General features: G+C 43.0%; 1 protein-coding gene across 4 annotated transcripts; it reads right to left on the reverse strand.

The window, feature by feature from the left end:
• Positions 1 to 423: 423 nt before the first annotated feature.
• Positions 424 to 26,587, reverse strand: sytl5 (synaptotagmin-like 5). Of its 4 annotated transcripts, none has more exons than XM_078090267.1 (19): positions 26,426 to 26,562; positions 13,031 to 13,114; positions 12,765 to 12,930; positions 12,463 to 12,678; positions 11,513 to 11,625; positions 11,297 to 11,408; positions 10,233 to 10,376; positions 9,721 to 9,814; positions 9,461 to 9,590; positions 8,017 to 8,117; positions 7,351 to 7,446; positions 6,233 to 6,298; positions 5,069 to 5,247; positions 4,831 to 4,933; positions 4,567 to 4,728; positions 4,355 to 4,463; positions 3,546 to 3,684; positions 3,123 to 3,331; positions 424 to 2,513 (listed from the first exon to the last, which is right to left on the reverse strand). In XM_078090267.1, the coding sequence occupies exons 3-19, from the start codon at positions 12,881 to 12,883 to the stop codon at positions 2,371 to 2,373; spliced, it is 2,235 nt and encodes a 744-aa protein (XP_077946393.1). In that variant the 5' UTR covers positions 12,884 to 12,930; positions 13,031 to 13,114; positions 26,426 to 26,562; the 3' UTR covers positions 424 to 2,370. The 4 variants fall into 4 exon arrangements, with proteins under 4 accessions (XP_077946393.1, XP_040058241.2, XP_077946394.1 ...); XM_040202307.2 differs by having other exon boundaries at positions 9,715 to 9,814; XM_078090268.1 differs by lacking the exon at positions 6,233 to 6,298 and having other exon boundaries at positions 9,715 to 9,814; positions 26,426 to 26,587.
• Between the last annotated feature and the right edge of the window lie 608 nt (positions 26,588 to 27,195).

The raw sequence follows: 27,195 nt of genomic DNA on the forward strand, positions 1-27,195 counted from the left end.
GGTTGTGTTACGTTGTGCAATGTGAACTCACTAAACCTAGTTGTTGACTCATGAGACAATAGATAGAAAAGGAAATGTGTTTCACTGGCAGACATTTTCTGTTCCAACTCCAAAAAGAGAGATAAAAAAGTCTTGAAATCGTCGCAGAATGTGTTGTATGAACACACAACTCTGTTTCCATCCTTTTACAAACACCCAAAGCCACAGTTATTTAAATAAAACAAAAGTGTCTGAAATCCATTTCCTTTTTCAGTCCTGGTTAAGTGTTGCTTCATTTTTAGTTGGATTTAATAAACATTTTACTGGTTTATTGAATGTCTCATGACTCTTTGGACAAAAAACAAACCCGGTGTAGCGATCACCCCACACCAGGACAGCGCTCCTCTAAACAGTTACACTCTTATACAGAAAAGGCAAACAGTCTATGGAAAGATGGATTTATTTCAAAATAACAGATTTGCGACCAACGGTGTTTAAATACAGTTTGATGGTTGGAAACCAGACACGACGGAGATGCATGCTGTAAATCAAGAGCTGCTTCAGTGATCAGGTATTGCACGAGCCTCTCATCTTAAGTATGTTGTACATTAAACACCATGTATTATTACTATAATTGTGCTGTGGGAAACAGTTCAGGGAGTTCACAGCGAAGGGTAAGCACGACAAAAATAGCATTCCGTTTGAGAAAAAGGTTTTTCACGGTTTAACGGTTGAACGTTTGTTGTGAAATTAGTGATCCGTCACAAGAGGCCGGACGGCAGCGGGGACAAGGTGAGTGCCGCTGTCTCGTGATTAAGATCCCCCTGAGATGAAGGCAGCTCGCCTCAGCGCTGACTCACTCTTTAACCAGCGGCCTCGCTCTCTCAGGGTTCCTGCACTTTCTTTACTGACGATCTGTTCACCAGGGCGCTACATGACTTCCTGGTGTCCCCTCTAATACCGTGCAGTTTCTACGGTCACACTGATACAGTGATCATTCACATGGACCTTAGTTATTGTGTGACCTCTCTGGGTTCTTTTTCTTTGACAACCAAAGGTGGAAAGCAAGCACCTTTCAACGCCTTTAAGCCACTTCATTCTTGATCAACAGAAAATAATTGGCACAAGATTTTGAATTAGCTAAGTCTACTGCGACAGCCATGCGAGTACCTTTGTAAGGCTGTGAATTAGCTCAGTGGAGGTTTGAGGTAATTGCTAACATCAGCATGCTAACATATTTCCAAAACAATATAATGATATTTAGGAGGTATACCATATTAATCAACTTTGTGTAGCCTGTTAGCATGCTAGTATTCAACGATTAGTACAAACATTGTTATTACTTTTGGCCGAAAAAAAACGTTAGACACAAGACAATAAATGTCTGTAAAAAATGACAATATTTTAAGTCGTCTGTCTTGTCCGTGAGGGAATATATCATCGATATAATTGCTAGTGTGGCTAAAAATACGCAACATTCAATGACTTCAGTTCTCAGATCTGAGAATTTGTTATCTTGTGCTGTTTGATTTCATCGTATATCGAGTGTCTTTGGGTTGTTGTTGTTTTACACATTTTCTGGCATATTTTAAAGTAACTTATTTTTTAAAAATCACCTACAAATTTAGCTGCAGTCTTTGTTTTTGAGGACACTCCAAAATCAGTATTTATACTTTTACCTCACATTCAATATCAGAGCAGCCTGTAGGCGGATACTCAATTATTAACAATATTACTTTGAATCTAAAACAACACTTCTAAATAAAAGATGGTCACTACTTTGAAGATTAAAGACGACTGAGAAATTTGACAGTGCTACTGTTCTAATTCCGACTAAGTTGTTACCTTCTGTAATAAATAAGTCTACTACTTGAGGAGGACATTAGTACAAGAGCTGGTCACTTTCCACCTCTGTGTATAAGGGAATGACTCCCGTCCAAGTCTCTTCGATCGCAGATCAGTGTCTCATCTAACGGCTTAACAAAAAGGTCTCCGTCGGCTGTAACTACATGCAGATACATGAGGCACAGAGACGAGGACGGACACATCTGGATCCACACCGTGTGCTTATTCCACTAGCTAAGTTACATACGACACATGTTTTTCATTTACAGTTGTAAACAGCAGTGCTTGGTCAAAGAGGGGATGCTTATGCTTTGGAGGGGGGGTAATGGGTGTAAGGAGTATGTAAGGCATGACTGGCTGAACAGGGTGTATCAGGGGAAATAAGTGGGCAGAAGCACCATCTCTATTCCCTAATGAGTGTTTAAGTCCTGGCCGCTTTTTCTTTTTTTCTCGAGCGTTCCACTTCTCCAGCCCTCTGCCTTCACGTCACATCTTACTCTCACTTTGGTTCTTCCATGTCCTCTCTTGTCTGTTGTTCCTTCCAGCTCATGCGTTGCACTTGCGCATGCTGGATCGTAGCATCAGAGTACACTCGTGAGGGATTTCTGGGTTTTCAATCATGCGTTGCCACAGCCGCTGTTCCTCCCCGTATGAATCCATCCAGTCCACATCATTACCGTAGCTTTTGCCTTATGGGGAACAAAGACAAAGATGTAAATATTTGGGTTACTATATTTGGGCGAGCCCGAAGGAAAACACTGTTGGGTAAAACACAAAGTCCTATCTGTAGTTAACATAAGTTTTCATTTTATGTCATGTAAACAATATGTGGTTCCTTTAAGCACCTATAAATTTAATAAATGTTCTAATTGTCCTTTATTGACAAGCCAGACTATTTTGGGGATTTGTCCGGCAATTTCATGCAGAACAAACACCAATTGGATGTCTCTGTAGTGTGTAAAATACAAAGGAAAATTGGCCTCCCTTTCCATTCCTCCCAAATCACAGAGCTCACAATTTGTTTTTCACTCTGCAAACATCGATAGCTGGAGGGAGAATGACTGCTGTTTGGTATCCATACATGACTTTCATTTTGTGTTTTTAAGACATTAAGACATTTTTTAAATCACATTAAAAGCATGTGTTCATGGAGCAAACGTCACAGCACAGATTATTCAGTTACACTAAAAGTTCTCAAGCAAATGGAGAAACTGCAAAGCTACAGAGGCTTTTATCATCGTATTAGAAATTCAGTGCAAGACTTTTATGACGTCTCGTGCCGTCAATCCTCCACACACCTGTACCAGCTCCTAGCCTGACTCCTCCCAGGAAGACATTGCTGGCCAGGGCTTCCTTGTCCCACACGGTGAGCTCCAGGCAGACGTTGTTGAGGTCTCCTGGCTGCAGGCCGCAGTAGGTGAAGGTGTGGTTCCACTGCGGGTTCACAGTGCGCCGCTCCACCACCGTCTTGTGCTTAGTCGACTTGTTGGTGTCAGGGAGGAGGTATCTGGCAGGGGTTGGAAACAATTTTACTTTTTTACTTATTTAATGTAACAAGGGAAGCAAGGACCCAGAGGAGACAAAAAAACTACAAGTAAGAGAAAAATGGGCACAAATCAGGAATCAGGAATCAAGAAATTGCGTCTCCTTATCTTTACATGTCTTGGAGTTACAAATAGCACCCGTATGAAGTTTACAACCCCATGAGGAAATCGTCTCACCCTTTCACAAATGGATCTGAAGTGCCTCCAGACTTGACCGCAGTAAGATTTTTGGCTCCTTTGACCAGCAGCTCGACCATGCCCCCTCTGGGCAGAGTGAAGCTGCTCGTCTTCCTGCTTTTCAGGAAGCCCTTTTTCACTACGGGACGCACAAGAGCAAAAAAAAAAAAATCGTCATTTCGAACGTTTTTTATACGTAGACCTGGAGAAACAGAGCGTCCGAGGCAAACACATTCCGCACAGACATACACATGCATCTTGTCTGTACACAGGCAAAGTGTTCAGGACATAGAGTATATATTTATATAATAATCATGTGGTTTTAACACAGAAAAGAGTATTTAGGCTTCAAAAAGCTACAGTATGTATTCAACCCATAGACACAAAAACTGAATATCTAAACAGAACGCCCTTAACTTTCAGTGAGACGATAAAAAGGTGTTAGAAGAAATCTAAATGCTAAATTTCTGTCTGAATAAATAATTTAGTAACGCATTTCTTTTGATATTAATTCAGTTTAAAAATTCACTGAAGTATAGTCAGTGAAGAGATGCAAAGATCTGGACAAAATAATAAAATTTTCTTCTCAGCTCCACTCCAGCAGGAGCACACTGCACCAATTTGAGACATGAAATTATCAGAAATTAACATTAAATTGTGTACAAACATTTTATGCTTTATTTTTGACAAATATAAAATAATCCTTCAATAGCTAATTTCAACAAGCAAAAAAAAAACCAAGCAAACAAACAAACAAACAATTAAGTAAAATGTAATAAATATATTGATCATCACAATTATACATTTACCTTGTACTTGGTCCAAGGGCAGCATTAGGTTTTTCTCTGCAGGTATGTACTTCAACACGACAGTCAGTTCTCCTTTGTACTGCATTGAGGAGTCCATATTACTCTCCGCCTACACAAACATAGTTCACAATATTAACAATCCACTCAACAGCTTGTAACGTCGCTGAAAAGAACCCCAGCATGTGTGATAACCCTCCGATTCTGGTTTCTACCTTGGGCTGCAGAGCGTACCAGTCCTCTAACTGGGAATCAAACTCCCAGGAGTCAAAGGTCAGCTCCACCTCCCCCAGGAAGCTGTTGTGTCCAAACCGGTCGTGGTGCCACACGGACACCTGCAGCGTCCGAGTCTCCAGCTGAGAGTGGCTGATCACGTACTGCACCACACAGCGAAAAACACCAGCTCATTGTTATGAAAGTTTGAAATACTTTCGGTTTGATTCCTCGTTGGAGGTTTATGGAGTTTTTCGGCCACTGACCCTGAGATTCTCGTTGAAAACAGGGTTAATGGTGTTGGCCTTGATGCTCGTCTTCCTCTTGCTCTGTCGTGACGTATCTGGCAGCAGGTACGTCTTCACATATCTGCCGTGGACAGAACACCGCGACTCAATCGTGCTCTTAGGCCTGCATGCTAGACACATGCTGGACCAGTCACACTAAAAGAAACAACTAAAAACAATTTGGAAAAGCGAGTGACTGATTGTGTTTTTTTCTCACGTGTCAGAGCGCTGCCGCTTCTCGTCTCCTGTTGCCAGGTTGTGACACTCTTTCACCAGGACGTTGAGAGCACCAGTTTTGTAGCTGTAGCTGATGTTCAGCAGGATCTCACCGCTCACCCGGGCGTTGCCATAGTCACCAGTCTCACTGTACATGCTCATCATGCTGTTTATACTACTCTGTTAGGCAAAGAACAAAGACAAGAGAGGTGGAGGTGAAGCTCAAGGTGAGATTAAAAGGAGGGGGGGGGGAGGAAACGGTGCATGAGGTATAATGCATAAAAGAGAGAGGAAATCTTTAAAAAGATAAAGAAAACAATAACTAAAGCATTAAAGAACGCTGATGAAACAAGTAGAAATAGAACAGTTGCATCCCTCTATGAACGTCAATCTGTTGCAATACATGGCAATGTTGAGAGGAAAACAAGATTAATTTCTACATTGCTGCATCCGCATCCCCACAAGGTTGTATACTGATTGTATACAGTGATTGTATACTGTACTGTAGATTTTCAGCCTGATGAAAATATATGACGCAATGACTCTTACTCTCATCCAGGCTTGCCTGGATATAAAAAACTACAGTATTATCTGGAGTGAGAATCTCGACAGTGACGCATATGGTTTATGCATTTTCTAATTAGCGAGTGAAAGGATAAGGTGGAAGTAAATAAGTGACCCTGATTTCTACATGTGGTAATGTATATCTATACTATGTATTTTATAGTTGTGTCTTATTCCTTTCTCTTTTATTTCTCTCAGAGACACTTTTGACCATTCTTTAGTTCCAATAGTTTCCTTGATTGACGTCTTGGTTGCTTTAAAAAACAGTAGATAAATAGAAATAATAACAAATACTTGTCACAGTTTTTCAAAATTTGTTAGGAGAATGGAAGCTGGATATCATGTGGTTTCGTTATTGTCTGTGCCATCCAAAAGTTCATTTCTCATTGACAGTTGGACACAGAGTTTTGTTGAAGAGCACATTTTGCATGTTGAGTACCTGCAAAACACATTTCTTAAATAGATGTTGGTGTGAGCACGAACTGAATTCAATATTATACCGAAGTATGTGTGCGCTGATGGTTTTGTTGCTGCATTGTACTGTTTTATCATTTAGTGGTGAATAACAAGGCATGCACAGATGTGGAAACGGAAAACTTACAGTCTCAGCATCTGAGTCGGGGATATTGAGGTACCCCCACCTTCTCTCTGAGCCAGGAGTGGAAGACTAGCAAGCATTTTAATTTATAAGATATAGAGGAGGGAAGGAAGTAAAGATGGAAGGAAGGTGGGTGGATGGATGGCAGGAAGGGAGGATGAAAAAGAGGAGAAAGAAGACAGGTCTGAGATCTTTGATGTGTCAGTGAGAGCAGACCCAGAGCACAAGCCCCCCCCCCCCCCCCCCCCACCTCCTGAGGAGAAGATGCAGAAACCCTGTCTACAGGAGCACAGCCAGAAGCCACAGCACGTATGGTTACCATGGTGATTATCAGATGAAACCACAAAGATTACAACTCTTCTGTAACCACTGGACATAAACACACACACACACACACACACACACACACGGACAGGGCAAGTCAGAATAAGGCGGGTAGTTCCTTTGTGATGTTTACTATTTCAATGGGAAATCATTATTTTAAATTACGTTGAGCCACAGTAGTGTTGTAGCCCAAGTGATGATGGAGAGTGAAATATACCTACAACCTTTATAATTCATGAGATGACATGATGAATGTCCAACAAGCGGGACGACTGTCTCGCCTGTTTTCCACACACACACAAACACACACACACACACACGGACTGAACAAGCTCATGAATGGGACATAAACCAATTATTTGGGCTGTTTGAATAACTGGATTTTCTGCCAAACTTGGTACTTTATAGGCAAAGTCTTCAATTCAACTGTGCTCAAAGCCCAGAGGTGTGAACATGGGAAATCAACACCTGTCTTGATAATATGCAACAGCACTGACACACATGTAAAGACGTAAAGGCTAATTAACAGTTACAGACAGCAATCTGTCACATTACGATACTACATGCTATGTTATGTAAATGCAGCAGGCTTTAGAAGTTTACAACGCCAGAGGAAGACTGTTTACACTGCAACAGTACGCAGGCAGTGAGTACTACAGTACGTAGGCGCTCACACATCGGCTGATGGTGAGTGTTTCAGCACATTCACGTGTTTGCGCTGCGTGAGAACACACGTCACCTCCCAGAATCTGCTTCGGATAATGTTATGTTTGCACCGGGTTGCTCATGGGCGTTACCGTGGACACGGCGTTGCTGATGCGTCGGCTGGGAGTCTTGCTGTGAGCTGACATCAGGGCATCGATGTCTTCCTCCGCATCCTCATCAGAGAACTCCTGCGAATGACGGCATTCAGATTTAATCAGGACGGAGACGCCATCCGGGAAGGAGGCCAAAGCGTCTTTGTACAAAGCGCAGATTTCCACCCAGCAGCTCTGTGTGGGTGGAAGCAGCCAGCTTCCATAAATTCAACCAGACAAGTCGGGGCAGGGTACTGTGATTTGTTTAGTTGTTGTTCACATGCAAAATCCCCAATCCCATTGGGTTTCCATCAAAGTCAATAAATGGAGGAGCAAGAAAATAGATGTGGCTCTGTGTGTGTGTTTGTGTGTGAGACAAAGCAGCCCTATAGTGACCATCAGATCCTCCACCTGTTGTCAGCCTACAGCCGTTTAGCAGCTTGTCGTGCTCTTTGGAGTGAGCTCATCTGAAGCCTCACGTTGAGTTCACCAGCTCACATCTGGAGCTCAATACGGACACACAGCACAGTGGACGTATGTATTAAAAGGTTACTGGAAAATCTATGCGGCGGTGGTCCTGCGGGGGGGGAATTGGTTTAAAGAAACCAAATCAGTGTGAAGAGTCACAGCTGAAGGATGAAGAAGGAAAGCGGCGAGGCGGCTCACCGCTTCGTTGAGCCCGGGGACCGAACGGCTCCGGAGACTGAAGGCGTCCTCGCTGGGATCAGAGCCGGCAGCCGACAGGTCCATCTCCGAGCGGCTGTGATCTGGTGCAGGGAGGGTGGAGAGGGAGGCGGGGGGGTGGGAAAGACAAGAAACAAAAGATTTTGGGACTGAAAAAGGGACTGAGGGACCCGGAGGGCATATAGAGAAACAATATAAGCAAACAGTAGAAGAGGAAAGTGGAAACTAATTATTCTTTCCAGGTTTGGGGGAACATAGTGAATGTGAAAAAGCTGAGAGCAGCCGGACAGAAAGCTGCCTCTTACTTTTCAAATATAACTTTAACTACACTGAACTTAAACTCTGTATGCCCAAGGAAAAAACTAAATCAAACATATGTTATTGTACATGCCCACACACGAAGAAGCTTTTGATAGTGTTTGTTGGATGTGTTGGACGCTGCTACATCAAGCCTGCTGACACAGCTGACAGTGTGTAGCTGCGGGGAACAGAGCGTGTGCGCTGCGCTGACGCACCAACGCTGTAGGTCAGCAAAGCCGTACTGGCTGTAACTGCCGTATGAGAGTAGACATTACGGCACCCTTTGCTCTGTTCTATGCTCTATGTTTATTGCACCATGTGTCACTTGGCTCGGGTTTTGTGGTTTGAAAAAGCTTCTGTTTTGTTTGTTTTTTGTGTTCGGATCAACTTCAAATTCAGTTTAGAGCTGGAAGGCATGTTATTTAACTTTAGAGACAGCCGGCATAGCAATCAATCAAAAGTGGAGTAGGATTTTGCAATGTGAATAAGATGGAAAATCTGCAGCGGGCCACTTATGCATGAATCTTTGAAAAGAGAATCAGAGAATCAGAGCGTGAAGATCTGCGGACTCTTCCGGGGACTAACTTTATCTTTGGAGCACATCCAACGACACACAGGGCACAAGGCTGTGAACACAGTCAGAGAGAAGTGCACAGATAGTGGGCTATACAATCAAAATGGTCAGCGCTACTGTTTAATACTGAGTGCATGATCTGACACATGTGCAGGCGTAAGTGGTGATCCTCCTCTTTTCCAGCTCACGGCACTAACCGAGCCACTTAGAGAACATCCTGACACACTTGGGAGCAGTTACTAGTGGAGACAAAGGATCTGAAGCTGAAAGACAGACCATTACACTTATAAAAAGTAGAGAGTTCAACTCGTTTTTAGCAGAGCGGCAGACAGTCACAGGGCTGTAAGTTAATAATCAGTTACATCTGCTCCCGACTAAGTGTGCGAGCCGCTGAGTATTTGTGCACAGCCTTGATTGTACCGTCTAACGTGACCTTTGGCGTGATACGCCGCCTCTGACTCACTTACATATTAAAATGGTTGTGAGCTAATAAGCTGCAAGACAACAGCGGGAGTCCAACATGAAGCAAAAATTTTAAAAAGGCAGTGATACCTGATGAAACCGATGCCCTGGACACAGAAATCGTCGGGGTGCCAGAATTTGTTCTGTGGTGGCCGGAAGCTTTTTTTTCCGGCACAGCGTCACCGGAGTCAACGCTGGCAACGCTCTCCGCTCCGTCAGGCTGCGTGCAAACACAAATCCAACACACACACAATGTTTGAATAACAATTTAAACGGCACGATTCCCCCAGTGTGATGCTGTTTGTGTGTGTGTGTGTGTGTGTGTGTATATATGAGTTGCTGACCCTGACCCTCCGGTTGTCGCTGGGAGCATCTGGAGTTTGGCAGCGCAGGTTATTGGGCACGGTGGGCGTCCCCGAGGACTCCAAGGCCTCGGAACCGGCCCTGAAAACACAAAACGTTTAACACACATGATATTCCCTTTATCTTTCATCATGAAATATCATTTAAGGCCTTTCGTTGTTGTGTATATATTAGTTAAAGTGATTTAATTGTTACTGTCACTTCACTTTTCTTTGTAACCAACTTCTCTTCTCTATTTATTAACACAGTTTTGAACAAGGTACCTAAATGCACAAAAAGAAAGTCTCTAGTCACATGTTGACAAAGGTCACTGCTGAGAGCATTATTATCTATCTATTAAAACATGCATCGAGATCAAAACGAAGATTGGCATTTTCATCTCATTCAAGTAATTCCTCATTAGATCCTGTTTGGGACTGTATTTTTATGAATAATAAATCATTTTAAATCAGTGGTATACAGCACACACATCAGTCAGTTCGTAGGTAAGGATGGACACCTGTTGGAACGTGGACTCGGTGCCGAGCGAACACTTCTTACGCTTTGAGCGTCTCCATCCGATACAGACTTGACACTGGCGCTGTCGACGCCGTTCTCCGGCTTCAGGGCCGATCGGCTGCCTTTTTTATCCATCTTCGCCCTCCTACACACACACACACACACACATACACACACACAGGAAGCCCATTATCTACTCTTTAAGAGAGATAGTCAGTCCATGTCCATTATTGAGTTATTACACAGAGTGCCTTTGCTTCATCAAGATTATCTAAGTCACAACTCCACAGGTTGCATCCTGCAGGAAATCTAGAACAGGTCACATTATTGTGATTAATTACTTCCACAATGTACCTGCTGAACATCAAAGTCTATATGGTCATTGTGAGTGTCACACTCGTAGAGTGAAGGCTGACTCAAGGGGGGGGGGTCACATTTAAAAATGTAGATCCTTCTGTAGTAATGCACATTTCAAATAACACACATAAATGTGCAGGTAATTACATGTAAATATAACTCTTTGCCACACCAGCACGCCAAAACCATGTCTTTGCAAGTGCACTTGTCAAAATTCTGGCATATGAATCAACTGTTTATGGATGACGCAGATTCATATAAAAGGAATCAACATTGTCCCCCCTCTGAATACTCCCTCACACTTTTAATATAGTTATTACTGCTATGATCTTTATTATTTTCTTTAATGACAACATCATTAGTCAGATCACTTATGAAATAATCACAGCTTCTTATTATTTTTTTACGTTTTTGGACTGAATCACTGTGATGTCTTCAGGAAGAGTGCAGCCAAGATGTGGAGCGGTAGAAGCTGGTACAATCCAGTTTTTGCCGTGTTGCTTTGCCAAATAAATAAAAAAATGTCTCTCTTTCAGATCAAATGAGTGGCCCCTTGATGGTTTCTCATGCCTCTGTGCTGAGAAGTTGAATTTCATGTGCACTCTTTCTACTGCACTGCTGCATTAATCAAACAAAACCTCTAATATTCGGAACATGTATGTGTTTGCATGAACGTAGATGGAGTTGTTTGGCTCTTCCCCTGCTTACCCTTTCCTCCTGGCAACAATGTTAACTATTGCACTTCTTTTGGATCTTGGGGTGTCGGATTTCTCCAACTCAGAAGGGGTTGACAGGTTCTCTGTTGACTTTTTGTCTGTGACTGGAGATCAACAACATGTTATTGATGCAATCAGAACATATCCTACTCCTACTCCACATAACCCGTCTGGTTTGGGAAACAGGACACACGGTGGTGGAACTCACCGGTCGGGCTGCTCATGATCGTCTGTTTGATTACGTCGCTGCTCGGCGCTCCCTGCTCAAAGCGCTTGGACCGCTCCTCCAGGAACCACTCTCCTGTCACCTCCTTCAGCTCCCTGCAAACACACAAACACCAGCCTCAGCGTTCAGGACGCACAAAGACACGCCAATCGGAGAGTTGTTTTGTGACGTCACAGTGACGCCGGTCTAATTTTGAAGATAAACAACAAGCCAGTAGGATTGTTTGACGAATAATAGTTTTACTAAGTGCATGAAGGTATTGACAACACATTGCTGTCAGTACTTACTCAATGTATAGAACAACAATTCCCAATAATAGTATTATTATTATTAATTAAATATTTGGCAACAACTGGAACTGAATAGACAGAAAATGGGTCGACCAATAATTAAAATACAAATGTAGATTTCTGGACCGTATCTTACAGCATGCAGTCTGCTTCAGTTTCACAAATTCAGTTTATTTCTTCACATTTATTTCTGTTGGATATGCTTTTAGTCGGAATGAGCCAAAAACATTGCTACAAGCACACAGAACATTTTATTTATTCTACTTACACAAAAACATTTTCATGGTCACAGTGTTCAGCGCGGAGGGAATGGAGAACTTATCTGTGCTCCAGTAATAATGGAATTGATTTTTCTCATTGTGTGAATGTTACGTGTGCAGAGCGATTGCAGAAATATCTGTAAACATGTATAAACCCCCAAAGTAGGTACCACAGAAAAAGGTCTTTAGTGCACAGGTGGGTTTTGGGGGGGTTGTTATTTGCGTCATTCAAGCCCTATTAACCCCTCGAAGAAGACGGCACTGAAAAAGACTCCTTACTGACAAATGGAGACGGATGTGGTGTCATTAACTATCTGATCCGACCCTTCTGGGTCCCGTTGCTCTTTTATACAATAAGCTGTTTTTAAGGCATCGCACTTACGAGATCTTGGCACAAACGTTACATCTCCACTGGTGTCTTTTGGGGGTTGTAACGCGGCACTCGTCGCAGACGCGCAGCTGACACTCCTTGCAGAGATCTCCGCGGCCGAAGATGAGGCCCAAACTCTTCATGCAGCGAGCGCACTGTCGCTCCTCCGGCTCCTGGGGCCGACGGGACCCTTTCCGTTTGATCTCCAGCAGCTCGTTCTTCAGCTTCCTGCAGGGAAGAACGAGGAAAAGCTCAAGGGACTTTAAAACAACTCGCTAATATGAACGGCAAAACGGCAATGCTGAAGTCCTCACCGTATCCTCTTCTCCTCTCGCTTCCTTAATTTCTCATCTTTCTGCAGCACCTTGAGGATCATGTCTCTTTCATGTTCCAGGAGAAAGGAGAGGTTCAGATCCTCCCCGACCTGCTCCATTTGTCCCTCAGTCTACACTCGGCCGGTGAAGTCACCAGAGAAAAGATCTTGCAGGAAAGATGTCAGAATGAGCTACATTATGCTAGAAAAAGCTCCTCTTTGGCAAATGTTCTGCTAATAGTTGTGGTTCTTTTAGTGCTTGCATACTGCAAAGTGCGTATCTCCAGCGTTTCCTCCTCTGATCTTCTGTTTCTTAGGGGAGCTGACACGAGTGGACCGTTCTCAGGAAGCCTAGATGAGGTCAAACAGACACGAAAGAAAATTGGTGAAACATGACTGACATTAATAACTCTTTAATAATAAAAAAAAAGATTAAGAGGGTTGACAATAAAAGTCCTGGATTAAGTGTTTTTATATAGAATGTTAATTAATGCATTTATTAAAATAAGACAATGGTTTACAGGATGACAAGAGGGAGCACAAGTAATTGGAAGACATTCGACAGCTCTACTGCAGCTTAGCAAGCTCCCAATTAAGCTCCAAACCTGACATTCAGAGCACAACACCTCCATTTCTCAGCTTCTATTAGCAAAGCTGTTTCCTGAAATTCACGACAACACCAGGTCTAATGATTTGCACACCTGAATGTCAATGCACTCAGTTAAATAACATTAATTTGGCAGATGTTTTGTAGAAAGATGGACGGAAATGTCAGTATGCAGGTGCTTCACTTTTGGTCCTGACTGAAATACGTTATAGCAACATGGATGGATCTAGGGGTCCCTATTAAATCAATTAATCTAGTCAACAAGTCAACAAAGTCAAAAGAATGTTTGTCAAATAACAATTTATCTGCTGGTTCTTTAGTCTGAATACTATGAATGAACACAGAGACTCGATTTGCAATAGTCGCTGTGCCTGACCAAGTGAACTACAGTGAATTACCCGATTTGCACAGAAATTGCTATCCATGCTTTGAATGAAATTGACTACGGAGATCAGAAACTGGTACATATGGGAGGACAGAGACACAACTCTGCCGTTGCTTCTATAAATTAAGTTTGAAAATTAAAATCTGGAGCGATCTGCATAAGCCCACAGCAGCCTCCTTCAGTCCTTATTCATTACTGTCTCATTCATCCTCGGCCTTTCTTCTCTCGCCTCTTCCCTTCACTTAACATAAATTAGCCATAATGAACCGGCAGACATCATCTCGGCTTCCTTAGAAACCAAAGGCACACCGTGACATTAGTGATGATAGCATTTGAGGCTAAATTGCAGATATATTGTAACCAACCAAAGATATTTTCCTTTACAGAATTTTATTCAGGAAATTATACAGATTTAAAGAAATACGGTTGCATTTAAAATACTTAAGCTCAATATAGACAACCCTTATGATTCCCTGACTGTGACGAGTTCAGAGCTTTGCTAGCGGCTCTGAGAGGCTCTGTTGGGCACAAATGGTGCTTTGAGCGGAATGCTAAAGTCAGCATCTTAACAAGCTCATAACGCTAACATGTTGATGTTAAAGGGGCTGTTTTATGTTTGTGTAACAGCCCGCCAAAATTAGCTGATTAGCGCTAAACAGAAAGTACAAAGCATGGCTGAGTCTAACAGGGTGTGATTAGTTTTGCATGTATTTGTTCAGATGGATCAGGACGCACCTGATGGTGTCAATGAAATAAAAGTATCATCACTCATAACAATGCATCCTGAATGTACGAACCAGATTTCCTGGCAGACCATAAAATGGACGTTGAAAACGTTTTAATCTGGATCAAAGTGGTAGATTGAGAAGCAGTTGTTGCCATTTGGAGCCAGTGAGAATAAATAAAAACAACTTGAAGTAGCCTTTTGTCTTACTTCCTGGCTTTCCGACTTGCTAAGTTTGAGCTCCAACTTACTCTACTGAAAAACGGTAGCAGATATCCTACACAGTCGCATTATACTGAATTATGCTTTTAAAAAACGGAGTTCATGTAAAGCAAGACAACTCTAGTAGCCAAGCAACCGTGACACATGACACTCCCGCCGCTCTGGACTGACTTCAACAATCAATAAAGCAAAACTAATATTTATCTGAGCATCTTTTATTTTGCTGCTGCGAGAGCACAACAGTAGCTCGGAGTTTGAGTTGCGTGCTGCAGTGGGCGTTTGCCCTCCCTGAGTACACAACGCACGCGTTCCAGCTGCTGCCCTCGCTGCCCTCAGCAAACACCAGTCACCAGACGGTTAAAGGCGGAAATGGACTCCCAGCTCCGCGCCAATAAGGTAGCTACAAGCAACATTTTCATCTCCTGCACGATTCACATTGTTCAAACAGGAATCGGATGGTTTATCTTTGCTCCACCGGAGGACATCTGGCCACAAAGCCACCCTGTAAACTACTGGATCTTCTTGTAACTACGTGGCCTTTTACCACCTGTCAGTGAGGTGTGATGCTGCAGGTGAAAGAACCCAGGAGCGGTGAGAGCAGCTGGACTCCAGCTGGCAGTAACGCAGAGTAGACTTGGATGACAAATGCTTCATAGGATGAACGTGATATTAACAAAATGCATTTGTTACCGAACAGTCAATGAGTGGAACAGAGATACCAGCACAACATGAGTGTTTCAGTCACAAACCACGGCCCACAATGCTTTGGGAACAGCTTCAGCAGCACTGCGCTGCACACAAAACTCATTCATGTATACGGCCACATCCGAACTAACTCTCACAGTTAAGACGCAGTTGAGAGAAGCGTCTCCCACATATTTTAAATTGAGCTTTCGTCTTGTTATTTCAACGAGGGGCAGAGGATTTTTTTCGTTGTCTTAAAGGTAGTGGATAATTCAGCTTTTTATCCTTGTGTCAGCATATCCCTTCTCTCCCGGGAGGATAACACTTTTCCACATAATTTACTTTAGCACATTTACTACCGAGCAATGTCGAAAGCAGCCCGGCCAAATAATTAATGAATTAGACAAACTACACAAGTTCAATGCAACACACAGTGTCAACTGTGTTGACCATCATGGTCAACATTAATGTGACACGGCAGCAGACAATGAGCGGCAGCGGGAGTCTGTGGATGCCATTAAGCAGCAGTTCCCTTCAGCTCAGCCAGAGACCTCTGTCAGCTGGCCAACACAGACTAGTACCTGGTACACGCACACAGAACACCAGGCGTGTATTAAGTGTAGAAAATGGGAATCATTCATCAGAAAAAGTCCAACAACAAAAACTCCGCCGTGACACGCTGGCTAACGACCATGCTGAGTATGTTGCGTATAGAGAACAAGTGTGTCTTTTGCCCGAATATCATCACGGTAACAATGGTGCTGATCAAAGAACAGCAACGCTCGGTTCAATGGCAAATTCAATGGCTTTTCTAAGTAGTGAGACGAGATGAAGCACAGGGGACTTCAGTAAAATTTCTCCACATCAACCTTTAAGGGTCAGGCCAATCAGATGTGCTTGTAGTGAGTCAAACATTTCCTCTACACGCTGAGGCTGCTTAATAAAGGAGTAAGCACGTTGTTTAAACTGTGCACTGCAGGTCGGGACAAAGAGCCACACGGTCGTCGTTGTACCTGAAACCGTTTTCCAGCCTGCGCAGCTTATCTCAATTCAGAGGAAATGAAGCAAATACGATTCATCTTGCAATCTCAGCCGCGTAGCTTCCTGCGTGTAATCTGCTTCCTGGGATCGGATGTGGCTACTGAGCCCAAGGTGTGAAATCGATAGAAGGCCCCCGCTCTCACAGAGAGCTTGAGATGAGGTCTGGCGTGCAGGAGGAGACTAGAGAGGTTTCTGGGAAGAGACCTCAGGGAGGAGGAGGAGGAGGAGGAGGAGGAGGAGGAGGAGGAGGCACGTTCAATTACATATGACACGTTTTACAACATGTATCCTTTCTTATGTGTACTTTTCACCAACGGTGTGAGACTCTGGCCGTCTCTCTTTTTCTGTCGCTTGCTTTGTTGCTCTCTGACACGAACACACACACACACACACACACACACACACACACGCAACACACCTCAGGGTAGATAACGTATCTGCACCACTACAGTGCTTTAATAACCTGCTCTCTCAGCCTGGAGACCCGTCAGACACCCTGTTTGTGTCACTGCTAATCAAGCGAGGACCTGTCTGCAAACACTCCTTTTTCATGCTGAGGACCCTCTCCAGTGTCCATAACTCTGCTGAGACATGAAGACCATCATATTGGGTCAATCCAAATCCAATTTGAGACCCCTAATTACTTTGCAGGCTCAAAGGCAATGAAGCGACGTCAGGCAGCCAAATAAATCCCTCACCTCTGTCCAGCCTGCCACTGTGTGCAACGGTGACTTGCATTCTGTCCTCACGCCATTCGGCCTTTTGTCTCTGAATGTAGGTCTGCTGGGAGGGTGAAGATGTCAGACTGCAGCCGAGGGAAAGATCCAGCTGAACCACAACCAATGCTTTGATCTCTAAACTACACATTTTCCATGCTTGGATAATTGCTGCACAGGAGAGGGGGTCAACTCGGTAAAGGCCGGGGTGCACAACAAAGTAATTTACGTGTCTGAAGACAAAATTGATTGCGGTTGCTATGACGAGCCTCACCCGAGGCCTTGGGGGATGAAGACGGATGTCATATTGAGGAGCGAGAGACAATAATCTCTCAAGTGGGGAAAACAGCGTCTCACAACGAAAGGCAGTCATGCTGCTGCACTCATTTGTAGACAGGAAAGGTCACGTGAAATGTTGTTGGAATGTCCGTTTCAGAAGGATAAATATATTGTCGGATGCAAAGTGTCTGTATTTTTCCGTCGTGGTCTTTGACCGATGGTCAAAGATCTTTCCGAAGATGGAATTAGGGAGCTGGATTCAACACTCTAACAGTCACGCCAAATTCGGGGGTGGGGAGAGAATCCAGTTTTAAATGTCTCTCTTTTTCAATCTGCTCACATCAGGTCGTGTGCATACAGCCCAGTTCCACACCAGGAGTCCATTCAAACGGAGACAGCGTGTGCATTGTTAAACACATTTCAACAACGATCTCGTTTCCACCTGCTCTGACAGCCAGCGCCGCTGTGGCCGTTTGGAAAAACAAAATCGTAATTTCTGGCGTCCTTTGTACAAACTGCTTTGTTTACTACTTAGAATTGCCAAGCCCCACCATACAGGTGCGATTCTTCCACATGCGTACGCAGTTCACGACACTTGAATATATACTTAGGAAGGAAAAACACTTTTTACTGCTAGGATTAAGGCGCTATGGATTTTACATCCATAAAATATGTTATAAGCCAATGAATTCAAATTCATTATAAGCCTATACAATGATATAACACTACGTGGCCATTAGATTTACATTTTGCATACTTTTAATTAAAGAACCAGTATGTAGAATTAAAGAAGGCGATATGAGTGATTTGCTTTTATTTATCTAACATATTTCTCTACCACACTATATTTACCCGTCCAGGCCTTTCAGAGTTGTTTTTATTTAGTTGTTTTTCAGTTCAGTTGCTTCTAAAAACCTCGTCCAGGGCTACTTGTCGAGTGTCCTCTCATATTATTCCAGCACTCCTCTTTCCACTTTCTGAATATCCTGCATCCGTCCAATCCCAACGCAGCCTCGTTGTCCTCGACGCTTTGTTTGTGCCACTTCCAAACTAATTAAGAGGAAAGGGCAGCGTGGGCTCAGGAAAGAGGCTTCCGCCGCGCAGACGAGCAGAGAGAAGGCCCGGAGCCAGAGAGGAAGCGACAAATTGGTTTCTGTCGTGTTGCGTGCCGAGTGTGAACGGAGAAATGAAAAGATAATATCAAATCTGGACTTTAGGCACAGGAGGAGCAAGAAGTTCAAATCAGGTGTTTAATGATTACTTCAATACAAGTCAGGTCCTGTGAGCTTTACTTTAGCTCTAGAAGTCGCAGCCGCTAACTTCAAAAATAATAATTAACTTTTCACCCCCCTCATAGATGAAAACACATCAGAAGTACTGTGGTTACTGTTGCATGAAGTTGATACTTCTGGAACATTGCTTTATCACTTCATCAATAGTTACGTACAAATTGTCGTCAAATATAAAAAGCACACCTTTTACTGAGCTCTAATGTCTCAAGCCGGCTTAAACAGGATTTCCAGGTTTGAAGCCTTTGATATTTTAATGTTCTCACATTCTCAGAGATTACCATGACTAATAACCACCGCTCACACAAATGTCAAACAACGGCCAGTGCCATTTTCTGCATGATTCTAAAATGAGTCCACGACTAATTTGAGTGTAAAACTGGGTTTCATTTGTACAGTGACCGCCTGACTACCACCATGTTTGTAACTGATTGATTCAGTGTTTTGTGCTGAAGATGCTGATTAGCAACAGATTTACTACAGCATGTTGGCATGATAATGTTTGTTGATTTGCGGGTCTTTTGTCATAAACCAATGACACCAACACAATTGAAACCAACACAATCTTCATGGTGGTCATGCAACGGTTTAAACCTTAAAACCTTCAGCCCCTGAATACCTGACACTATAAGTCTATAAAACACTGGAGAAATAGAAGCCTGGGAACATAGGAATGAACTCTTGGTGCCCTAAAATATGTACCTTTATACATTTTGATAATTGGATCAACATAAAATGTGTTGATATTTACAAAAGCAAAAACAGAAACTGAATTAAGACAACCGTTGTCATAGCTATTCTTATGTATTTATGTTTCTTTAATGCTTAATGCAAATGCATTTTCTAAGATATTTGTTGCATCTTTAATTATATCACAAGCTCTTTGCATGAAGAATGAACCGAGTGACATCAGCAAAGGAAAGTCATTTATAATTATCTTCTTAAAATAACACAGACCTCTGCAATTCGTTCTCTCAATGTTGCAATTTAGTTTATTTTTGCAGTGCTTCAAAAATCCACATAATTCAAATTAAATTCTTAAGGCGTATCAAATTCATCCTCAATAAATCAGCTTATTTATTAATGAGATTAATTACATACAGGACACATGCTTTCTGCGTGGTAGGTTATGGAGGCATCAAACACAAGCTTCTCGCTTCATCTTCTGTTTAATCAAGCCTTCCCATAACTGCAGGGTGAAACAGGCCAATTTCCTCTGCCAGAAACACCACTGAAATGTTCCAGTTTTCAAACCACACGCCGCCTTCTGCGCCACAGACCCGACACTGTTCGAGCTTATGATGGAAACTGTGAGACAGTTCAAGTAAAGAAAATCTGGTTGTTGGATAAACACGCACATATTCAATGTAGTGTATCGGAAATTGCAAAAAAAAGAGGATGGAGGGAAACACATCTTTAAGGAATCAATAGCTAAAACTAAAATATAAGAAGGATTAGTTGATCTTTTACGACATGGGTCTTTCAGGATAACTGAAGAAAACCTTTTTGTTTGTCAGCGTATTAAAGATTTCCACACACGAGCACTTTAAGATCAAGAGATGAGCGGTTTCTGAATCGAGGCTCGATCTCATTAACCCAGTTTCAGTCGAGGCCTCTGCTGCTTCTTCACAGAGAATAAGAGAGGCGTTTGGTTTATGAACAGCTCCCTCTCCTTCCACCAACAAGGCTCAATATTTCATAGCATTCCTTCCCGTTTAACTGCTGCTTTCCACATTTGACGACGCTTTGATGCACTGCTGGCTCAAGGAGAGGGGAATCTTCTGAAAGTGCTTGTGTGTGTGTGTGTGTGTGTGTGTGTGTGTGTGTGTGTGTGTGTGTGTGTGTGTGTGTGTGTGTGTGTGTGTGTGTGTGTGCGTGCAGACCGGTGGGACCATTAATCACAGTGTAACACCTGAACAGCATGTGTAATTTCAAGCTGCAGCGGACACTACTGGATTAAGATATTCTTTTAAAGCGTCGCCCTGTGTCTTTTAAGTTTGATTGAAGTGTGTGTTGGTAAATTAGCGGAGCTGGAACACAGAGCAGACAGACGGACAATACAACTCAGTGTTTGGAGGACTTTGAAGTTTCTGGGCCGGATGTCTGGATCGGTGAATAAATATCCTGCAGGAAAGGCAAGTTGCTGTTTCAGGCAGATGGATTTCAGGTTTGGAGCACTATTAGATTTTTAAAAAGGATGCATCAACAGGACCAAGTCAAAGAAGCATGTGGAAGGATCCACCCACACTGATCAGAAGCCAGAATATTTCATTTGCTTGGGAGCTCCATTTGTGAAATCAGCAGGAATCAAGAGGAACAATATACATGTGTTCCTCCACTTAAGAGGATACATTTTCAGTTCGGTCTATTTGGCAGCCTGATTAAATAAAACCTTTCACAAAACTTTGGCGTAGATCCAAATCTGATCAGATGCACAAGTTATTTTTTTAAATAACACGGACCTCTGCAATTCCTTCTCTTGCAATTTAGTTTATTTTTGCTTCAAAAATCCACATATTTCAAATTAAATTCTTAAGACGTATCAAATTCATCCTCAATAAATCATCTTATTTATTAATGAGATTAATTACATAAAGGACAAATGCTTTCTGCGTGATAGAGGCATCAAACACAAGCTTCTCTGTTTAATCAAGCCTTCCCATAACTGCAGCGTGAAACAGGCCAATTTCCTCTGCCAGAAACAAGTTTTTTTTACTAGAGACACGGTCAAGTGCCCATGTAGTTGTAGATTAATGGTTATTATTTCAATCACTTCTTGAGGTATGCTTTTGTTTTCACCTACTTTTGATACCAAGGCAAGACAAATGAAAATGAAAGCATACTCGGACAGCCCGCTTCATCAGAACAAAAGCCGTGGGGTAAGAACAACAATTTGCCTTTTTACGGAGGGTTTGTGCCAGTTTCTTGACTGGGATCAGTCATTTCCTGTGGTCTCAGCTGGTTGTCTGCTCATGTCCCATGTCTGCACCAAACATCAAATTATTCATTTGAAAGATGATGCAATTATCCTTTTTTTTAAAGGAAAGCTAAAAAAGAGAACCAGAATTATAGATGTCAACATGCCAGACTGTCCTCCCAACATCATATAGTACAATTTGTTCCAGCAAACCCCTAAAACACATATTGACACAACAGGGTGACTCGGAAGGGAATGAGTAACACCGTTGTTACTGGTTACTGTTGTCAAACGTTTCTCTGTTTCATACTGAAAGTCAACACTAATTGTGACTTTGATTGTTCCTTTTGATCGGTGACAACGAAAGGCTTTATGAAGAATTAGTTATTTCCCGATTTCCGTAAACCTAATCGAACCAAACCAGTGTTGAGACTTATTTTGAAGAGAGTTTGAACAACCAAATATGTTCTTGTTTCATTTTGAGGATTTTTATGTGGTCCAGATGTTCTGCGGGAAGTATGATCTTGGAGGGGAAAACCAGCAACCCGTGAACCCGAAGATTTTCATACACCCTGAAGGTGTTCTTTGTCTTATTGATAAGAACCAATACCGCGACTGCAGACACTTCAAAGTGGACTTTGCCCTTTGCAACAAATAAAGGCACGGTGGACGGGACATTCTGCCGAAACTAATGAGTAATGCTCAAGAATGTGTGATTCAAATGTGCACGGCACTTAAGAACATTTTATTCCTACAGCTGGAGAATGAAAAATATCATCTCATGTCTTCAATAAGGAGTTCAGATACACAAGCTCTACCTTCATGCTCTACCTTCATGCTCTTTGCCTGTATTATCTTTTTAACTATTGTCTTGCCATGCATGTTTCTTTTCCAAATGTTAAATCTTTAAAATAAGAATTTTAATAATATACTTTAAAACGTCATGATTTAAAAAAAAAGATCAACTAAATAATTTCCCACTCAGCGTTTGTCGGTTATAGATTTATAATGAGAAAACGTCAAGGTTGTGACTCCCACTCATTTCCTTACAGCTGTCAATACAAATACACGTACTGAATAAACACCTCGATGTGGACGACTTGCAAACAATTAATCTAATTAATGTCAGTGTTTGATGTACATTCTGCCATATTGACTTTTCCACAAAGCAAACCCAGCCAACATAGGAAATAATAAAATAATGATGTCGTTATGAAAAAAAAAGGTTCATTCGGTACATGTGTGAATCCACCCGTTTGCCTCACCTGCAGGTTGAGGTGTCCCACCATCCTATTAACAGCCCCGTGCCTCCCTCAGAGGTTCAGTTTAACGTGACACAGCGCCCAGCGTACGTCATGAGTCCACACGCATTCAGGGTTTAAAAAAAGGCTGGAACAGAGGCATCACTTCCTGACCAGTAATGTAATACCTCAACTGAGTCATTCCTCTCAGCACTGCTTTCAAATTTCATTTCTGCTTGTTTAAGTGTTTTTCTCTCCTCCCTCGCACATCTGCGGTGTCGGTGTACGGACGGGCTTCCACTGATTGCCTCGCCGCTGCCGTGATTGAACGGGCATGAGTAGCATCTCTGAGGCCGCAAGGGGCTATAGGCTGCATACCAAGCGGGGTATGCACGAGGGAGCCACAGATACAGAGAAGCATCAGTGAGTGGGTGGGAGGGAAACCCTGCACAACAAAGCACCACAGAGTTCAGAGTTATTGAATGCAGCAGCACAGACAGGCTTTGTTGCAGCAGCTGAGGTCATTGACAGAGTTAATCTTCATATAATCGTGCAGAATATAGCGGGTGTTATGCGCTAATATTCATGTTTTAAATCAGCTGTTGTACGTGCGTCTCCATTAAACGTGCCAAATGAGCTGTTTTTGAGAAGAAGACAGGATTTATGTGAGGGACTGATGCCAATATTACTGCCATTTAAATACAGAAAGCAGTAACTACAAAAGCACCTGTGTTAACAAAAAGGATTTTATGTTTTATAACGGTCAGACAATTTATTCCATGCCGACATTTAAATGTTGCATTGCTTTCTTTTTAGGCATCATAATATCTAAATACAGGAACGGCCAAAAGAATGTGTTCTTTTAGTGTTATTAAGTGGCCCGAGGGTGGCATTTGGAAATGTAAAACATTATACGAAACCCATTTTCATTTAAGTATTATCAACTGACCCAGAGACCCGTTTGCTTTTTGTATTTTAGAATGAATGATTTGGGGCACTTGCCGCAGAGTACAAAACCTTGGTACCGCCAGCTGCCGTCTGATGCCTGTTGCTCATAATTTATTGTTATCCTAGTATGAACGGCCACTCTGCAGCTCATGTTACCGGACTCTTGAAAAGGTGGGAAATGATTGGAGGGGAATTTAGCCGGGTGCAAACCAACAACCACACTGGAGGCCCCTAAATCCCACATGCTGTCCCTTTAAAGGGTTTGTTTGAAGGGATTATTTGTGCTGATATCAATTTGATAAATGATCTGATACCTTTTAACAGCGCAGAGTGGTTTCACCGCTGATCGGGTTTGGGCAGCTCACTGAACTGAATTACCTAGTTGGTGGTTTATTAAACAAGTAAATACTGTTTTAGCGTTTGCTAGCTTGGGCTGCATCACCAGCTTCCACAGGATAGAGAGAGATTCATTAAAGCCGTCTGGTTTAAATGTTGTGACAAAGTGACATTTTTGGAATTACAGTAAATTTGTATATAAAATGTTTATTTGAAAATATATATTTATATGCAAAAATGTAGTTAAACATTAAACATGTAGTCAGTCAGAGTACATCGTCTTGCACCACGAGCTGCAGCCTGTCACAGAAACGTCTGCCACAGTGACACATGTGTGACTATATGTGCCTGACCACACACACACACACACACACACACTTCTACTACGTCTTGCCTACTCCTGAAGACGTAGACGTCTAACGCTGTGTGACTACACTCCCCGGGGCTTCGTTCTGCTCCGCTGGATGAGCGCTGGCTGACTGCATGCAGAGAAATCAGGGAATCCCTGCGTTCTCTGGCTTCTCTCCTCATTTCCTCCCCCATCTATTCCCCCTCCAGCAGCCCTGAGTGTGTGTGTGTGTGTGTGTGTGTGTGTGTGTGTGAGCTGTACAAAAGCTTGGTTGTCATTAGGGAGCCATTCTCCCTGTGACAATGATAAAACAGCCTCCGCAGCAGACACTGCATCCAGCGCTCCGTGAGCCAAATGAACCAATTTAAAGACGTGTCATGGTGACGAATTACATGGCGGCATGATTTACGCAGCGAAAAGAAAAAACAAGGAACCCCAAAAAAAAGGCAGTGTGGAATTGGTCAGGGATTTGTAAATGTACACATCGTATACTGTACAAACGTTCAAGATGCTTCTTATTTTATTAGTAATCGTTTTAATTTACAGCTGTTTCTAGTCTCACACACCTGATAGAAAACGCTGGCTAAAGGTTGTCCGTGGCTACTTTGTCAGAAGGCACATAGCCGGCAGTCTGACAGGTATAATAGCACCTTTAATAAGAAGAACTGGCCTTTTCAGACTACGTTGGCTCTTTGAACTGGTAGTATTATAAATGTAGCACTTGCTGCCAGATAACTGCAGTTAATAAGGAAAAAACATCTAAGTCCACTGGTCTCTCGTCCATGTTTTTACCTGAAATCTGTTCAGATTTAACCAAATGTTACATGAGATTTAGTGATATCCAGTCGGCTGGTCAGATGATAAAGTTGTTGTTTAAGTACAATTGTACGTGATTGTCTGTCAATAAATATACAATTTAAAGATGAAAGGGCTAATTGATTGTCTTGTCTGGATTGTTTTCTGACATTTTACAGGTCAAACTACTGATCAAAACCATTATCAGAGTCATCGGTGATGAGTTACAACCCTTTTAGACATCTTGCATGTATTCCAGACGCAAACTCTTCTGGCTCCTCAGCAGAGGCTTCAAACGTCTGCCAACGTCTTAGCATCTTCACAAGAAGCTTCACATTTTCCTCGATCCTAAACTGCATATCACGTCTCTGCTGTGCGAAGCGTCAATCAAACACAAGCACAACACCAACTAATCCGAGGCAATGATGAATTGTAATGAGGGGTGCACCTGACACGTCTCCAGCCCTGGTGCATGTTCAGAAAACAAAGCAAGAAATTCAGCCAATGCTGCAGACATTAGGCAGCATCCCTGTGGGTCTGCCACCTCTTCAGTAACACCTCCCCGAGAAGCAGAGGGATATCCTGGTGATTCCTCGTGAAACCAACACAGGCGTCAGTAATCAACTACTGACATATTATAGCAGCATAAAGTTGATTTTAAATGAAGTCCCCCAAACCCCCAGTGATCGACTGATCCAAACCTCTGCCCGTCATGTCGTGACATCGTGGCTATGGGTTTCAAACCCCTCGGGACAGCAAGTTAATTCATGCAACATATTCTCGGCACATTATCAAAAACAAGTGAGTCGACTTGACTGCAGGTTAATATACCTTCGGCACAGCGGGAGGCAACAAGAAGCCCGAAGAGGAGCGTTTTACTGCATTGCACCTGCCCTAACGCGCTCAACTTTAGGGAAGTGGGGCTGCTTGGACCCGTCGATCCGTGACTAATCCTCCAAGGTCGTGGTCCTGGTGGTGTATAAACAGCCCCCCCCCGCCTCCACCAAAAACAAAAGACACCAACCGAACAGCACATGACACATGGGGACGAGCGGGCAGCGGCTGACGGTGCCATATGCCGGAGGAGACCCGCAGGTGTCGGGGGGGTCCCGGCGTGTTACCGTCTTACCTGATGCCCATCGGAGGAGAGGAGGAACCGGCAGGAGAGCGCGACAGGCCGGGGGGAGTCCGTCCCGGGATCAGTGACTGTACGTCAGCGTGTCGGTGCGCCTCGGCACCGTCTGAAAGCGCGTATCCACAGCCAGGGTGTTCCCGGCAGGAGGGGGCGTGGTGTGTGCGCGCGCGCGTGTGTGCGTGTGTGTGTGCGTGTGTTTGTGAGAGAGAGAGAGAGAGAGAGAGAGAGAGAGAGAGTATATTTGTTCGTAAGTACGTGCGTGTGTGTGCGCCCGCGGGAGCGTGCGTGCGTGTGTGTGTGTGTGTGTGTGTGTGTGTGTGTGTGTGTGTGTGTGTGTGTGTGTGTGTGTGTGTGTGTGTGTGTGAGCGAGAGAGAGAGAGAGAGAGGGTATGTTTGTTCGTGAGTACGTGCGTGTGTGTGTCACTCAATCCTCATAAATAGCATTATTCCAGACAATGCGACAGCTGTTTCTTCAACCCAGACTCTGTGTTTTCAGAAATTCACTTAAAAACTATTTCCTAGAAATTCCAACCAAATACATTTAAGTAGTTCTGTGCTCTAAATAGGTTCAGGGCGACTGCATCCTGTCACCTGTCGTAAATTATGTGGCCCCATTTTCCTGCTGTGATTCTCCAGAGTCTTATAATTATTCCGTTATTATGGGCAGAACTCTGCTGCAGCGTTGATTTAATAATGAACCAAATGGTTTGGTCATTAGACCATTAGCGCCAAAAAAAAGAGTAGAAGATGGATGGCAAGACAAC

Source organism: Gasterosteus aculeatus, chromosome 16 (assembly GCF_964276395.1).
Source record: "Gasterosteus aculeatus chromosome 16, fGasAcu3.hap1.1, whole genome shotgun sequence".
In the NCBI taxonomy this organism is placed as follows: domain Eukaryota; kingdom Metazoa; phylum Chordata; class Actinopteri; order Perciformes; family Gasterosteidae; genus Gasterosteus; species Gasterosteus aculeatus.

Bases quoted from the DNA above. Each gene is read 5' to 3' on its own strand.
- sytl5 (XM_040202307.2), bottom strand. From the start codon at position 12,883: ATGGAGCAGGTCGGGGAGGATCTGAACCTCTCCTTTCTCCTGGAACAT. The intron at 4,934-5,068 runs GTGAGAAAAAAA...TGTCCACGGCAG, and splicing joins AAGCGGCAGCGCTCTGACAC to ATATGTGAAGACGTACCTGC. The intron at 3,685-4,354 runs GTAAATGTATAA...TGCGTCCCGTAG, and splicing joins GCCCTTGGACCAAGTACAAG to TGAAAAAGGGCTTCCTGAAA.